Source organism: Pogona vitticeps, chromosome 8, assembly GCF_051106095.1.
Source record: "Pogona vitticeps strain Pit_001003342236 chromosome 8, PviZW2.1, whole genome shotgun sequence".
NCBI lineage: Eukaryota > Metazoa > Chordata > Lepidosauria > Squamata > Agamidae > Pogona > Pogona vitticeps.
Genome location: NC_135790.1, coordinates 14,575,920 through 14,593,591, shown reverse-complemented (window position 1 = coordinate 14,593,591; position 17,672 = coordinate 14,575,920). Strand labels below are relative to the sequence as shown.

Here is a 17,672-nt window from a genome sequence, read left to right as displayed (position 1 = left end):
GGTTTTGTTTAATTTATTTGAAGCAATATTTCTTAACCACATTGAATGCTAATTTTAAGTGAAAAGTGAGACCAAAATATATGTGGTGTGCAATCAAGTTGGAACTGACTTATAGCAACCCTAATAGGGCTTTCAAGGTAAATGAGATATTTAAGGAGTGGTTTTATCAGATCCATTCCATCAGTGAATTTCCATGGCCAGCTGGGGAATTCAAGCCGTGTTTTCCAGACTTCTACTGAATTACTCTATCTACTACACCACACTGGGAAACAAAATATGATATATAAATCACAAATAGAGTAAAATAGTGGATGAGACTGTTTAATTTTTTTAAAATGCCTTTATGGGGTACAGAGGTGTTACCCTAAAAATGAAAACTGTTTCTTAAAGGATGGTTCAGAGGTGCATTAAAAGTGAAAGTACAGTTGGAAAACTGCTCATTTTTTGTTACAACACACTTCACTTGTTTTGGTATAAAAGCTACTGGTAAGATAACAAGGCCGAAGTAGCTCATTCAGTTTCATGCCAGTTTTCATGAAAAATTAAATAATAGAGTGCTGACGTTATGTGAACAGACAACAGAAAAAAATGGGACTACTTTTTAAAATGATGCTTGTTTTGTGTTTTACCTATAACAAAGAGATACTACAAAATAGATGTGAAAATCCATGTTAAATGAGAATAACAATATAATGTATAATAGAAGCTAAGGATGAAGATTATTTTAAGCTATTTGTTTAATGATAAGCAAGTAGAGAAGAGAAAAAGTGTCATTTGTTTTATAAGGCTTTAGCCTCATAATTAATAGTAATTACCTTCTGAAAAGTGTATAAAGTAGATTCTACAGTATATTATTTATGAATGAATCGACAGCTGTGTTGTGTTGTAGTGTCCCAGCTCTACTGTATTGACAGTATACTGTATTTTAATAGCTGGTACTGTTCAAGGGAGGGGGAATTTTGCTCCGACCTGGAGATGGGCAGACACTAGGCTCTCCAGGAGCTGGACTTTGCTGGGTCTGAGATGAGCAGGTCTTGCGATACCTTCAACATTTGAATCTCTCACAAGCTGAGTGGTCTACTCTTTGACAAAGGTTTTGTTTTGACTACCAGTGCGGAACTAGACTATAAATAGGGAATGATCAGACACTGTTTTGAATGGAGAAACATCTAAAGAGGACGTGAAGTATAGACGTGATGCAAAGTGAACGGCTTTAGGACAGCAGAAAGATACAGTGGACCCTCTACTTACGGAATTAATCCGTATTGGAACCGTGGCTGCAAATCAAAAAGTCTGTAGGTCGAATCTCCATTGACCTACAATGCATTGAAAACCGATTAATCCCATAACTGGTAGTTTTTATTCTATTTTTGTTCCATTTTGGTTTTTTTTCTGGTCTGTAAGTCGATTCTCCGGCTGCAAGTCGAATCTACATTTTGCAGCCAGAGAAGTCTGTAAGTCGAGCCGTCTGTAAGTTGAGCCTTCTGTAAGTCGAGGGTCCACTGTAACAGCATGGCACTGACTACCAGCCATGGATTTTACATAAGGCTGAGTGAGATTTCTCTTTTTAGAGAAAATATTTTTCTCTGGGTGTCTGGATATGCTTAGAGGCTAATTATTGTATTTTCTTATCATAAGAACTCTGGTGTTCTTTCAAGTATTTTAAAGAAAGCCTTTAAAGCTATTGACGTTATACTGCTTATTACTTTTAAATGAAATATTATATGTATTCTCTGCCTTGCAGGCTATAAGCGCCTGTGTTTTAATGCTTTTCCTTTTGATTAAAGTTCTTATCTGGGCTTTGTACAGCTATAATCTGATTTAAGTAATTGTTCAAAGCTTAAGTTCAGTTTTTACAGATTTTTAAGCATACGGTATGTGCCTGCAGTTTCCCCTCCCAACTGTAAGACTATCTTTGATATTTTTTGGATGTAAGGTAAGGAACTTAGAAATCATGTAAATAAATAGAACTTGAACAGAATCAACATGTTTTGAATTACATGGGATTATTGCAAGTAAAATAAAGTCTTATAATGAGATACCCAGGCGAGTTTGGAAAAGCTTATCCCTGATTGCCTGCTTCCATTCTGCAATTAACCTTTTACTGGGATAATGTCAGCTATGATGAATCATAGAACCTGTTCTTTGCCTGGGTAGTCTGTAAGTCTTTGGGGGACTCCTTGGGGAGTTAAGTATCCTTATCCGGTTCTGATAAGACAAATTCTTAGAGGATAGGTTTATAGGTTGCTCTTAACCATCATGGTGGCTAATATGTTTTACAAAGATATTTGGGCAAAAAAGGGAGAAAATCCTGCCTATATCTCTCCACTTACCTGGCAATGCAAATGCAATAACAAAATAAATAATAGATGGTATGCAGCTATATTTTCATGGTCAGCAGTGATATAACACAGCCCCAAACTGGGTTTACATTTTGTACACCCCAAGTTCTTTTCACCAGCACCAGAGCACGAGATGCTGGAAGAAACAAAGAACACAAATATCTCTTTGAAGCCAAATAAAATCAAACTCCCAATTATTTTTATCAACCAAGGCAGGAGATTCACAACATAGAGGAACAGCTCCAAGTATACTGTCTTTAAAGCGCTAAAATAAAATATGAATGGAAACACCAATACATAAGATCCCTGCATGGATTCACCCTTCCAGGGCCCCTCCTGTACAAACATATGGAAATTCTATTACCTAAACCAAGATGGTAAGGAAGGACCCTATAATTCTCCAGGGGAACAGCAGCTCCTGCCTCTCCAGCTCTACCACTCTTTCTCAGTTAGAATTGTGAACCACAGTCTTGTCTACAAAAGCTCACACTAAAATATATATATAAAAGTTACTCTTTAAGGTGCCGCCATGTTTTTGACTTTTTATTTCTATTTTGCTTTTACCTATAATGTATCTGGAAGCTGAGTCATGGCCACTGGACTTCTTTCTCGTTAAGTTGAAACGTTTTGCTATTCATCCAAGTAGCTTCTTCAGTCTGTATAAGTTACTTGGATGAGTAGCAAAACGTTTCAACCTAACAAGAAAGAAGTCCAGTGGCCATGACTCAACTTCCAGATAACCACACCTGGATGACTGAGAATCATCACATATATCTTTACCTATAATGCTTGCACAGACTAACACAGCTACCCCTAACACCGCCTTCCTAAGATTTCCCTACCCGTTGGGCTGAACCACGTACTGTAGTCCATATGGGGCACATTTGCAGGATTCCTGAAAGCGGCCACTGTGTGAAACAAGCTGCCCAAACTGAATGAACCTTGCTCAAAGGTGGAGCTCTTATCTTGTTATGACTAGGGCCATAGTTGTGTTTTCCCTTCACAGTGATAACGCTTTAAGGAAGCATCCAACATTGAAAAGTGCAATGCAAATATTTGTTGTGATATGTGTATGCAGGTCAGGGAGCGAAGAAGATTGTTGAGAAAAGTGTCTAGTGGCTGGTTGCCTGTCTGGAAAAAGGTCACTGTGCACATCCCATCATATTCCCCTCTGATGTTGGCTCTTTACATACTTGCAGCTGGATCTGCTCAAGGCAACCTGAGTTACTTATATTGAAACATTATTGGCCTTTTTGGTTCAATGTTTTTGTCTGTTTTTTTTTTTTAATTTTAAAATAGTGATCAGGGACTGATTGCGTCCCAGCTATAGGGCAGATTCTAGAGTCCTCGAGCCCAAGAATCAGATGGACACTGAATCTAAAGAAGGAGGCTGGTTTGGCAGCAAGGTGTTCTGAAGAATCCATTCACATTACCAGCTCACATCTGGACAGTGGAGGCTCACATATTCCTATTTTCAGTCATGTTCTTTCTGTTTAAATTATAGCAGTTGTTTCTAATTTTACCATTAATCAACACAGACTTTATCTGTGTGTTACATTTATAAGCCGTCTTTCTTGTCAAGGCAGCAAACATGACTCTCCTCCTTGCGTACACTCACAATAGCCTTAGGAGGCAACTCAGACTCAGAAGAAGAAGTTTTGTGGATCAATGGGAACTATAACTGTGGCCTCCTGTGTCAGAACCTTGCATTCTAACTGCTAAATCATCCTCAGTTTCCCCCCCTCGATAATGGATTTCCTTTATATCTGCACTGCGTAAGAGTCGCTCTGTTTACCAGAGCAACTCTTTCCAATAGGAAGGAGTGGTGAACTCCTCAGCAGCCCTGCCGTTTGTCTTCTGCAGTTTCACCCTTCCTCAACAGCTTCTCACCTCTAGAGATGTTTCAACCCCAATGAAGGTGGTGGAAGCAGTAGGAGAAGCTGTAGAAGAAAACTGGGAAGGCAAAGAAAAGGGTTATACCCTTCCCCTCCGAAAACCTGCTTCCCTGCTGGAAAGTAACTCTCAATTCACTGGTTTGCTGGGTGGGGGGTGGGGAACCTTCTCCCCTTGACTTTTAAGGCTCTGCTGCCTATAGTTTCTGTTCCAGCCTGGGTATTTTACACGAGGTTAAAACTCAAAACCCTCAAATCTGTCAAAAAATACAATTCAAAACAATACAGTGATACAACAGAGAATAATAATAACCATAAATATGAATAACCTTATTTAAAAAAAATCTAGAATTGATTAAAACGTACTGGCATTTCTTATTTAATCCAATTAATTTCCCCTGGGGCTAGTGTTCTGTTGAAAGAAGCCACAAACATTTTCCATAAATATCTGTACTGGCAATGAGTGGCCATCTCTTACAGTATTTTGCCTAGCCATCTAATTAATGAGATGGTGTACAAGCAAATGACAGCCTTTGGTTTTAATATAACCAAAATGCTCAGCAAAGCTATCTTTGCAGAGATGTGGGCTGGAAAATTATAGCCATGTGGCTCGTTCCATCTTGGAAGGAGACAGTCTGTGTTGCACAGTGTTCTTAAGTCATGGACCAGATGTCCATCTCCGAGTCCAGGAAGACTGTTGTGAGAAGCTAGGATGCTTCCTTCTCTAACCAGATCTCTATGGGTATATACAGGTAGTCCTTGAATTATAACACTCCTACAAGTCAATGGCATAGCATTTGCTTTGCATACAGAAAACGCCCCCAGGCTTATTTTACAGCACCTCCAACTGGTGCAGTGGATGGGAAGGATTCCTTCCTAGTGTCATGGTAGACCATTAACCCAGATAGATATATACTCTGACCTGATATACTGTATATCTTTTACTGGTAGACTTGACCCCTTTTCCTTTTGTGCTGAGCCCCTTATATATGTTTTGCTTGCTTATTATACACATCATCATCATCATCATCATCTTTCCTCCAAGTAACTCGACATCCTCCTCCCCATTTTTAGCATTATTGCTGCCCCTAAGATAGACAGTGAGAGACAGTGCCCTTCCACAGTTCATCCAGTGAGCTTCACAGCTGACTTGAGGACTTGAACACAAATCTCCCCAATCCTAATTCAGCATCCTGACTACTAGACTATGCTGCCAGCTTTACTTAGAGAGCTACAGTGTTGGCCATTATTTGGCCAGAACAGCATCAGCATGTGTATGCATGTGCATGGATTTTATTATGGAAGTTCTATCATGTTCAATAAATAAATAAATAAATAAAATAAAGACTCTTAGATTGTCTTAACAGTTTATTTTTATATGACCTTTTCAGCCGCCAAATGTCCAAACTGATACGTAACTTATTAAGTACAATTATGGGTACCTGATCCTGTTTTAGGGATCTATCGTGCCATATTTTTGCTTTTAAACTGTCAGAGGACATGGACTATTTTTGGCTACCAACCATGATCGTTGCAGGCTGTCATCTTCCAAATCAGAGCCAGTGTGTCTTTTCATGGCAGTCACTGAACATACATAGAAGTGGCTGGATAGCTCCATGGTTTAGGTGTCTGTCTGTGGAGGCACAGAATTGAATTCTGCACTGTGCTTCCTGAGAGAAGAGCCAGCTCAGGTGGCCTTGGGCCACCTGCACCATCCCAGAGCACCTGCATAGGAAGGGAACAGTAAACCAGGATTATAAGGGTTGTAATCTGAAACAATGGGAAGGCCAATAGGTCTGTCTCCTGACCCAGCCAATGATCTCTGTTGCCTGCACAATGGCAGGTTTTTGCAGTTCTATTCTGCAATGTAACCTGTATGTATGTAAATTAGCAAAGTGCAAGAGTCCAACACAGCAGTATTGAGAAATACTGTGATATTCAATCCCATGTGTGGGAAATGGCCCACGTATTCTTCAGTAAAAGAACAGGAATGATCTCTTGAAACCTACTGAAAAAGCCCTACTTCTTCCAGGTTATGTATTTCATGTTCAGATATTGTAGAAAAGATTTCAAGGATACTTGTGAACACTGACAATACGTAATAATCTCTTGCATCCACCCAAACATGCTTTTTGAAATGCAAAGATTTATGGCCTACTGTATGACAGAGAAGAGAATTTCCATTGTCGGGAAAAGTATCATCCTGTCCTATATCAGAAAGCAATACTTCGGTGCTCAAGCTCCAAACAGTCTTCAAGAGAAACTCTGAGCATAGCCTTTGGCAGTATAGTTTAGTTTTAAGAAAGGCAATAGAGTATAGTTATTACCACATTCTAATCAAGCAATAACAGCCTTCACCCCAGGCAGAATTTATAGGAGGGGCTGCTAACTTTTTCACCCTTCAGATTTTTGCTGAGGTCAGGCTTCAACTGTACCGCCCTGAAAAATTCCTCCTGTTTGATTTTGGAAGCCAACCAGGTTGGGTCTGATTAGTATTTTGGCTGAGCACCCAAGAGGGAATATCGGGGATCTCCAAAAAAAGTAGGGGGAAACCCCCGACCCCAGACCGTGGAGAGCCATGGCTGCCACTCAGAGCCGGCAATAATGGCCTGGATGGATCAACAGTGGGACATTATATAAAGCTGGTTCCTACCTTCCTATGTATGCAAATAAGTCTTTTGGCCCTATCCTAAGTCTTAGCTTTACTCCCCCATCATCACTCCTCTCCTAAATGAGCAAGGGCATCAGTCTTTTAGCTGAAGGAAGGCTGAGTTCTAACTGTGGACTTCTCGACTTGCAAGGATCTTGACAAGTGGTGGTTGTAGGTTTTTCGGGCTGTTTGGCCGTGTTCCTTCGGAAAACCTGCAACCACCCTCGGATCCCGGCCGTGAAAGCCCTTCGACAATACATCTGAACAAAGTGATTCGAAAGCGCCTCTAGTAAACCAGCCAGAATAGGAAACAGTCCTGGGCTAGGTGGTCAAGCAGCGTCAGTCTGGCAGAAGATACGTGTCCTTTTCTGACACAACAGGATGCAACCGACGTGTGTCTGTAAAACGAGGGGAAAACACTGCGAACCCCTCCAACGAAGCGAGTGTTTACACGAGCCCACCGGCGCGCGTGGCTGGCCGATTGCCTGGGGGCCGACGGGGGGCGCCGGGATCCTCCGGTCCCGGTGATCCGAGGCTGGCTCCCTGGGACCCAGCAGCAGCAGCAGCAGCCCTGGGCCCGCCGCCCTGGAAGGGGATCCGGGCGGCGCGGGGAGAGGCCGAGAAAGACGCCGGGAGGGGATCCTTTTCCTTTTTCCCTCGGCCCGGGTTTCCCCGCGGCTGCCAGACGTTTTCTTACTCCTCGCTTTTTGGGGCGCGCAGCGAGCAGGGAGAGAGCCGCCGCCCCCCCCCCCCCGGCCTCGCCCGCTCCTTTCCCCTCGCCGGCGCCCCTCTTGCCCGGGGAGGGAGTCCGCCAGCCCTGCCAGGTGCCCCGTCCCGCCTCTCAAGGAGCCGCCGGGGCTTCCCGGGGAGAGCCGCCGCCACCGCCGCCCCCTCCGACCGGCCCGGCTGCCTGCCAGCTCCGCGAAGGGGGGGGCGAGGCGCAGCCTGGCGGCGGGCGCGAGGTGGGCCAGACGCTGAGGGGGGAGCGCGGGAGACCGGGGCCCCTCGAGCCTCCTGCTTTTCGCTCCTTTGGGCCGAGAGGACGAGGCACCGGCCGCCGAGGGGGAGCCCCGTCTCGCCCCGCTTCGCCCCGCCGCCGCCCGTCGGGTGGGCGCTCAGGGAAACCGCCGGCGCTGCCCGTCTCGTCGCGGGGCGGGGGCTTCGGCCGGGCCGTCCTCCGCCCGCCTCCGCGGGGGTCCGCGAGCCCCAGACCGCCCCCCGCCCCCCACCCTCGGGGGCCCCTCCACCCGCCCGCCCGACCCCGCCTTCCCACCCGCGCCCTCCGAAGCGCCCGGCGGATTCTGCCCGGACTCCCCCCCCTTCCTTGCGGGCACCCTAGACGCGGCGCCCCTTTCTTCCCGCCGAGGCTGCTCGCTTGAGGCAAGGCCTTTTCCCCTTGGAAGGGAGGCTCCGCCGCGGTTTCCCCGCCTCTCCCCCAAACGGCCTCGGAGGGGCTCCCCCGCTCCCCTCAGGAGAGCCCGTCCCTCGCAACGCCGTCCTTCCTTCGCCGGGACGACGGGCTGCCGGTCCCTCCCTCCGCCCAGCCAGCCAGCCAGCGAGCCTCCCTCCGTCCCTCCGGCCAGCCTTCCCCGTCAGAAGCCACGTGCTTTTCCGGGCAGGGGTCCGGCGGGTGCCAAAAAGAATTCGGGGACACAGATTTTTTCCCTCCCCAGCTGGAAGACCCCCTGAGCCCCCCACCCCACCCGCGCACCCGCCCCTCCGCCCGCAGCGATGGGCTCCCGCCGGGCCCCGTTGCTGCTCTTCTGCCTGCTGGTGGGGCTCGTGGGGCGCCCCGGTCCCGGTCCCGGTCCCGCCCGGGTCGAGGGCCAGTCGGTGCTGACGGACCAGGAGATCGAGGAGTTCTTGAAGGGCTTCTTGGGAGAAACGGAGGAGGAAGAGGCCGAGAAGGAAGAGACGGAGACGGCGCCGGTTTTGGGCGAAGAGCTCCCGGGCAGCCAGGGAAGGCTGGGCTCGGCGGAGAGGACCGCAGCCCCCGCGGAAGTCGAGGAAGGTGAGCCGCCTGCCCTCCCGGGTCGGGAGGATCGTGGCCGGAGTGCCAAGGGGGAGAGCCTCTGGGGGAGGACGTCGCTCCGGGGGAGAGTCGGCGTCTTACACCGGGGGGGGGGGTCTGAGCCCCCCCCATGCTTCCAGCTCAAAGGGTCATCTCTGCAGGCCAGTTCCCGCAACCCTGGAGCGCTTTAGCGGTAGACGCTGCTGGGCAGGGCGGATCAACGATGGGGTCTGGGTGCAAGGCAGTTTCCTGTATCCCTATCCGAGGGTGCCCTGAGCAGCAGAGGCACTTCGGCCGGGCCCCCGGGGTTCTCAGCTTCCCAACTGATCCAGTCCTGCAGAGATGATGTAGATCAGAGCCTGGAAAACTTCCTCTTTTTTGGGTTTCCATTTTAGAGAATTCCCAAGCAGCAGACCCCTTTCCCAAGCTGTATCCTGTACTGTATCCAGTGTGGTGTTTGTAGTGGGTAGAGTGTTGGACTAGAATGCAGGGGTTCTTCTGGGCTCAAAGCTCCCCTCAAGCATGAAAAAGCGACTGGGAATTGGTAAGGGCAAAAAGCACTTAGTCAACATCTCATGTACTCTGAAAGCCCTGTTAGGGTTGCTAGAAGTCAGATGTGGCTTCACAGATAATAACCATGCTGAGGCACACATGAATTTGGTACATAAAACTTAGGCCACAACACATCTGTTAGTATTTATCATCGAGGAAGAAGAGGCCACGGTAGATAAGGAACCACAGTGGGCAGAGATATAGCAAAAAAGCATAGTTATCAGGTTTTTTTTAATGATGTAAGCTGTCTTTGGCCTTTTTAGGGAGAAAGATGGGGTAAAATATTTTAAATAAATATAATTAATTAATTAAATCTGTGTTTAAGGTTAAAATATAGTTCTATATCAAATATCAAGGATATTAGATACAGAACTACATTTGAATTTAGTGGGGCTAACTCTCAAATGAGCAAAAGATTCTACCCTTGGGGACCACCGGGCCAGCTTCCTCCAGCGTGGAGCAATCTAGATGTGTTGGACCGTATTCCCCTTCATGTCCAGGGATGAGTTCTCGGCTGCAATAGAACCACGATTCAGGGATGAGGATGGCCAAATGCAAAAAGAGGGCAGGATTTCCACACTTTAAGCAACTGCTTAGGAGAGGGATCTTTAGCCCATGAGGCTTGTCATGTGAGCACCAGTGCCTAAAATCCCCTCTTCTGAACAAGTATGAAAGATGCAGGATCCCACTCAGCTTTTGCATCTACTACCACTCTTGGTTTGGTGTCTGAAGGAGTTTTTGTTGTTTTTATCTAGAATGTAGCTCTCTCCTTAGGGGTGCTAATAGCAGATCCCAAGACACTGGAATCAAGTGGGATGGAGATGCAAACCATCCCCTCTTTAGTCCTCATGAACTCGTCCAAAATTCATGCACGACAACAGTAGAAACCAAAACTTAGTAATCCCTACTATTGATTCTATGAGCGATCCTGGATTTTGCAGGTTGATTTACTAACTTTGTGTGCAGACAGATGAAGGTGTGGCCGTTTGCTTATACCCCCAGCTATTGACTACCATGTAGGGTGTCGTTTTGGCAGCTCTCCTGCAAATCTTATCATGGTAGTGGTATTTCTTTTGAATCTGCAATTCCAAGTTACATTGCTAATTACTGGTGTGTGTGGTTTTATTTTTTCCTGGCAAGATTCCCAGACTTCCGAAGAGCTTTTTCCTATCACTGTCTTGCTTCTCCAGTTGAATTTCTGCTTTTAATGATGTCACACAGCAGTGTAAAGCACAGGAACTTGAGTATTTGGGGACAGAGAAATTTGTCCCGGATGCATGTTAATCATGCCGAAGTATGATGTGCTTTTTATTTGAATGGTAGGCAGTGACAGAAAAAAACAGAGCTGAGATATAATCTTGAAAATCTCAGAAATAAAAACTCAGAATATGTTTGAAAATGTTGTAGGTTTTTTTCTTATTACCACACCCAGAATTCTCCAGCCAGCAAAGTTTTAGACTGTGTTGGTTTCTAGGAGTTATAGCAAAAAAGGAGAAAGTAATATTTTCAAGCTGTAGCCCCTGCATATCCATGCATGCAAACACCATTTAAAAAGAAAACTCAAGTATTAAGATTACCATGATTAAATGTAGACCTTAAGACATGGTTTTCCCCCCCCCCAAGAATGGAAAGTCGGAACAACAATGAGTCTTGCCACACTTTAAAGACCAAGAAGTTTTACTTGGCTGAGCTTCTGTGGTCCGTTGTCTACTTTATCAGATTCCTGGAATATGAAAGTATTTGGAAAATGCTCATCTATTTGGAGAAAAGTAAACCGTCTTTCCTCACCAGACATTTCATGCTATTGCCAGCTATTCCTGTAAGAGTGCTGGCTGTGGTGTATTTGGAAACAGCCCTTACCTTAACCAGAGTCAGACTCCACCCTTGTGCAGTGAATGTTGTGGCGCAACCGCACCACGTAGGAAGACGGAATTTTGTGTGATAAATGACTGGCCCGTATCCTCTAAGCTAGCCTGCTGTTCACTTTGAAGGATGCTGTCCCAATATCAGCACCGAAATAAGATTTAGCTACCAGTCTACGTGTCTTTTGTGCGTGAAATCTGTACCATCTTGTCCTTTGCTGGGGTGGCACTGCCAATCACATATTTTACAATCCGTTTTTCCTTTTGGTAACTGATCATTCGACCTAGTTATCACACCTTTGATCCTCATTTTAAAGGATTGATCTCTTTCCCGTGCCCCGCTTTTTCATTTTTGCATTGTTAAAATCAAACAAATTCGGGGGGGGGGGGAGATATAGTATGTATTTTTTGGGAAATGCAAGTAAAACATGGTAGAGAATAATGCCATTTGGCAAATGGGTTGGTGAATATAGTCAAGCAACCAAGGTAATCCTTGCCTTTGTCTCAGGCAGCAAAATGCTTTGGTCTGGCCTAGGCGTGTACAGTGGTGCCTTGACTTACGACTATAATCCATGCCAGAAGATGGATGTAACTCAAAATGGTCAGAAGTCGAAGCATGTGTTCCCATAGGAATGCATGGGAACACGATTAATCTGTTCCACCCCTCCAAAAAAAAAAAACCCTCAAAAAATAAAAATAAAACACTGCAAGTCCCATAAGAATGCGCTGGAGCTGCAAAAACAACAACAGCAACCCCCCCAAAATAAAAACAAAAAACAAAAATAAACAGAGCAAGCCCCATGCTGGGACTGCAAAAAAATCACCAAAAAACAAACAACACACCACAGAAAGATAAACCACTCTGCAAAACCCACCCAGAACAGTTTTTAAAAACCAAAAACTGTCACTTTACCTTACCAGGCAGTCGCCACCCTCCGGCACTGGCAGCTTCTCGCTGGGGCGGCCACGTCGGTTCTTGGCACTCCTCGCTGCCCTTCACGGGCCGATGCCACTGCTGCTGCTGGGTCCCTGGTGAGCAGCAGCCGCCGCCAGTTCTGGAGCTGGAGGCAGCGTCGGGCACCACCAGCAGTGGCGGCATCGGCCTGCGGAGGGCAGCAAGAAGTATCCAGGGGCGCCCCCCGCCGTCTCCCCCCGCCACTGCATCCCTTTCCCTAACCGTTGGGGTGAAAGAGCTACAAAGAAGCAGCCTCTTTGCCACCAATAGTTAGTACATTTGAATTTCCTACCCCTTTTCCCTGCCTAGTTTTGGTCCTAAGTAGAAACTCCAGCCACAAGTCGAAGCAAAATTTTGCCACCGAAGGTAGTCGTAACTCGAAATGGTTGTAAGTAGGGGCGGTCGTAAGTCAAGACACCACTGTATTCAAGCTTTGCACCACATAGAATAATTCACCTGCACTACCACTGATACCCAGCAGGAGGCAGGCAGATCCTCACTTAGACGTCAGGCCTAAATCTGATTGAGAGTCTCAGCTGGATTAGGCTCATGGAATCAATTGCTCAGTGGTAAATTAACCGCTATTTAAATACCACTGATTAAACAGGACTCTCCTCATTGAAATTAGCATCTGGGTTTAGGTTTTATAGATCTGTTTCTTGTCAGTAGGAGTCCGTAGAGTTCTGAAGTTGTTGAAGGAAGGGTGATGACTGAGATATGCCTAGGCTTATAGATTCATGGCCTTGCCTTGTTAAAACTCCAAGCAGCAAATCTTGGGTACATGGACAGCATCTGATCCAGCTGCATGCTGTCCAGAGTTCAGCCAGCTTGGCTCTAGCAATGCTTACACATTATGTGTCTTCATTCAGTTCCCTGGGTTGAGGGGAGATCCATGAATACGTTAGCAAGAATAAATTCTCACTGTATGAGAGTGCAGCAGTGATTTTGTGCTGGCACGGCAAATCAACATTTTACAAGGAAATTCTAAAAATAAGGACAGTCCAAACAAATGTTTGTCAGCATTTCTTGAAAAGCAGAGCTCCCCTTTCCGCTCTCCATCTAGATTTCTGCCTTCCATCCCTCAGAACATGATTTGGCACCCAAAGTATTTCCTCGCGTTGTGGCTTGGCTGCCACAAGAGCATTTTGGAGAAAGGTGTCTTGTTCTTGTCTCTTGTTAGTTCTTGGCTTTGCTACACCCTTGGGGTGGCCCATCTGAAAAAGAGACATGCTAATGGATGTTTCTGTGAGGGCTGGAAAGTGTTACATCAAAAAAGGACAGTGGGAGTGTCCTGTGGAGGCCGCAGTCAAGCCAGAAGACTGATAACGTTATAGTCTCCAAATCTTCTTTTAATTGGACGTTGAACATATAATTTGCTATCTTTTACCACTTTCCTTGCAGGAAGCCTCACTAAACTCAGAAGAGCTTACTTTTGAGTAGACATGTTCAACTTGTTCAGTGAGAGAAATCCAGTCTGTCTTGGGCTTGAACAAGTGCTTGAACTGGAGCGACGACTGGTGGGCCGGGCAGGAGCGGTTCGCAGGCTGCACTTTGCCCAGGTCTGGGCTGAGCTATTTTTTTGTTAAATGCCATCAAATTACTTGTAACCTACAGTGATTTTATGATCATTGCATCTGAATGGGACCATCTAGCCAGAGCTGTTCTCTGTGGTCAGAAACCCACAACATACAGTATTTGCTCATAAGACAAGGATGCTGCTCATTTGACATTCCACTGTGAAGATTTTGCAATGCACGTGACCATGAGAACAGCTTTGGGTAATTAGGAGAAGAGGAATCAGGAGGAGGTCATTGCTGCTTCTTTCCATAAGGTCATTGCCCTCATTTCCAGTCTCGTCTCTGATTAGTATTTGTAGAGGAAGTTGAGAGGCTGAGGCAGAGCAGACCTCTGTTCCCAATCTGTGGGAGAAGAAGCTTTGTCTTACCCACTAGTTTACTCCTTTGTAAGGGGTTAGATATGACCCCACAGAAGGCAGGAGAAGAATTTTGTTCTGGCACAAATGCCAGACTGGTTTGCATTTCGTTGCCCAGTGGGCCCAGGCACCGCAAACCAGTGTTGGGCTGTACACAGTCCCACAGACCAAGGAAATTCGGCTGCTCAGAACTCTGGTATGAGCCTGCGGCTGTCTGTGGGACTATGAGATGACGCTGTGCTTACTCACTGGCCATTTTTTGGAGACAGACCCTCTGAGTCACATGCCAAGGCCTCTGTGTGTGCCAGAAACTCCTGGGTTTCATGTCTGAGGAGAAGCGGTGGTAAAGAAACATTTTCTGAAAAGTCATCATGGAGTTCTCACCATCTTAGAAAGATCCTTTTCTGGGACTATAGCTCCCAGAATCCTCCAACCAACTTGGTTGTTGTCTAGTGCCATTTTTCCAAGCTCAGGGAATCTTGAACCAGAACAGACTCAAATGCCATCCATTTACTGACATGTGGTAGCAGTAAATGGGTAAGAACAAGTTAAGCTGGTACCGTGGACAAGATGCTCTCTGTATGGGGATCCCCTTCCTCAGCATCCTCAGTCTTTGTTTGAGCAAATGTCACTTCTGGGCAGTGAGTCTTATGCATGCAAGCCATTCTTGAGCTAAGAATTATTTGCAGAATAGAGATTGTACCTTTTCTGTCTAAACGCGAGCATAATTCTGCCATAATTTCAAGAACTGGGCAAGTTTAGCCCTGAGAAAAGAAGACTGAGGGGAGATATGACATCATTTTTCAAATACTTGAAAGATCGTCACACAGAGGAGGGGTAGGATCTGTTTTCTGCCATCCCAGAGTGTGCTGCATTCTGGGATAATCGAGCTATAGAAAGCCAAATTTCAGCTGAGTGTCAGGAAAAATTTCTTTAACTGTTAGAATAGTATGACAATGGAACCAATTACTTCAGGAGGTGGTGAGTGCTCCAACGCTGGAGGCATTCAAGAGAAAATTGGACAGCCATCTGTCAGAGCTGCTTTGATTTTGATTCCTGTCTTGAGCAGGGGGTTGGCCTCGATCCTTCCAACTCAGTTATTCTGTGATTCTATGATTCAGCCATTTTATGTTATTACATCACTCCTGCAGCACACTGAGAGCAACAGATGTTCTAGGAATCACCATTAGCCAAGAAAACTGATGCTCTTTCTCAACATAGAAGGTGACTCCATGGTCAGCTGTCAGGGGATTTGCTCTGCTTATGAAATGGGGGAATTTGATTTTTTTTTAACTGCCTGCATGATATACAAGACTTCAGATTGATCCAGACTATTTGCTGCCAAACCAACTTTTCTCTGCCACTAAAGGGCTACAACATTATCATGAGAGGAGGATCTGTTCAGGCTTTCCCCCTGCAGATGTTGATGTAAAGACAGGGGAGGGACATGTCTGTAGTGACAGTATTTACCTCTCTCCACAAAGCCTCTCCTCCACCAAGCCACGTCTTCTTTTTTAAAAAACAGTTTTCCACCAGGTGGATATGATGTGCTGGGGGGGGGGGACATGTAAAAGCAGATCACCATGAATAAGGTTTGATGTGAAGCTGCTTTTGCATTTAAAGCATCCAATTTTTTTCTGTAGAAAAATAATGTGGAAAAGATACTTCATAGTCTCAGAACACCAACAGTATTTTTGCAAAATGCATCATGATTCACAACTCAGAATGATTCCATTCATGATCACCCTCTTCCCACTACTCATGAGTTACTAACTTCCCTTAATTTCATGTAACACATGCAGGAATTACTTATCTCTGGTGACATAGACTAGTTTAAACTAGCTTAAAACTATATGTCACCAGATATCAGTAATACCTTCATGCCTTGCTTGAAAGTAAGGGAAAGCAGTGATTGATGAGCAGTGGGAAGGAGATGATCTCAATGGAATCATTCTGAGCTGTGAATCATGATGTATTTTGTAAAACTACTGTTCTAACTTTTTATGTTCTGTGGCCTGAGACTATGAAGTACCTTTTCCATGTAATTTTTCTATTTCTGTAGAAAAGTTTTTCAGAAATGTAGTAGTGTGAAATTTGAGTGGAAAAGATCCCCAAGAATACTTCTGTACTATGTAGAAGGCAACATTTTCCTTGACTCTTAATGGCACCTCCTCCCACTCTGGGGTATGGGACCCCTCTTGGTTGTGAACCATTAAAAGATCAACAGATGCAGGATCAGGAAGGAAGAAATGAGGGGGGATGTGGTTGCATCACAACCAGCATGAACAGTGAATTCCTGAATCAATCCACAGCCTCTGTGTGGGCGCTGTCTGCAATTTCAGACGTAATACAAGCTGGAGGCAGTTAAATTACTACAAATCAACAACACCCACCCATATTTAAATTGGTTTGACATGTTTTAAATCGATGTAAAAGGTAAATACATGATGCTTGTGCAAGCATGAATTAATTTTTCAGGGAATTATGGGTGTGGTTTTTTTTGCTTTTGTTTGTTTTGAGTGGCAGTGATTTTTTTTAACACTTCCAGCAGAGAGCCATTTAATTCTGATGTTAAATCCCCATATTTGAAGGCTGCCGCTGGTGTTAAGTTTTAAGGAGCCCTCCAGCTGGCTGACTCTCACTGCCCCTTTCCCCTGACCAGGAAGCCAGTTGGGGTAAGTGAGTACCAGCATATATAAATGCCTCTGTTGGTGTAGATAAAGATTGCTATCATTGCCCTCTCTTCCCAACTTTCCCTCAAGTCTCTCTGTTGATCTTGTTTCTTGCATCTGGTGTAGTGAAAGAACAGAATGCAACATAGGAAAAAAAAAACTTAAAACAGACACTTCCCTGCAGCTCTAATGGAGAGTGAAAGAGCATCTGCAATCTCTGTTTTAAGGGGCTTTTTATGTGGCATTCTGTTCTGGTATTATACCAGATGCAAGAAATTAAAAAACTCAAAGAGGCAAGGGACACACACTTTGTTGTTGCTAAGTCATTTAGTCGTGTCCAACTCTTCATGGCCCCATGGAGCAGAGCACGCCAGGCCCTCCTGTCTTCCACTGCCTCCCGGAGTTGGGTCAAATTCATGTTGGTTGCTTCAGTGACACTGTCCATCCATCTCGTCCTCTGTCGTCCCCTTCTCCTCTTGCCTTCACACTTTCCCCACATCAGGGTCTTTTCCAGGGAGTCTTCTTTTCTCATGAGATGGCCAAAGTATTGGAGCCTCAGCTTCAGGATCTGTCCTTCCAATGAGCACTCAGGGTTGATTTCCTTCAAAATGGATAGGTTTGTTCTCCTTGCAGTCCAGGGGACTCTCAAGAGCCTCCTCCAGCACCAGAATTCCAAAGCATCAATTCTTTGCTGGTCAGCTTTCTTTATGGTCCAGCTCTCGCTTCCATACATCACTGCTGGAAAAATCATAGCTTTGACTATGCGTACTTTTGTTGGCAAGGTGATGTCTCTGTTTTTTAAG

General features: G+C 45.4%; 1 protein-coding gene across 2 annotated transcripts in view; it reads left to right on the top strand.

Moving 5' to 3' along the window:
• The first annotated feature begins 8,493 nt into the window (after positions 1-8,493).
• Positions 8,494-17,672, top strand: part of AEBP1 (AE binding protein 1) — a 62,131-nt gene continuing 52,952 nt past the window's right edge. The window contains exon 1 of one of the 2 annotated variants that reach the window (XM_072978946.2): positions 8,494-8,895. In XM_072978946.2, coding sequence (XP_072835047.2) covers positions 8,616-8,895 — 280 coding nt within the window. In that variant the 5' untranslated portion in view covers positions 8,494-8,615. The remainder of the gene's footprint in view (positions 8,896-17,672) is intronic. The other variant, XM_072978945.2, reaches the window with a different exon arrangement.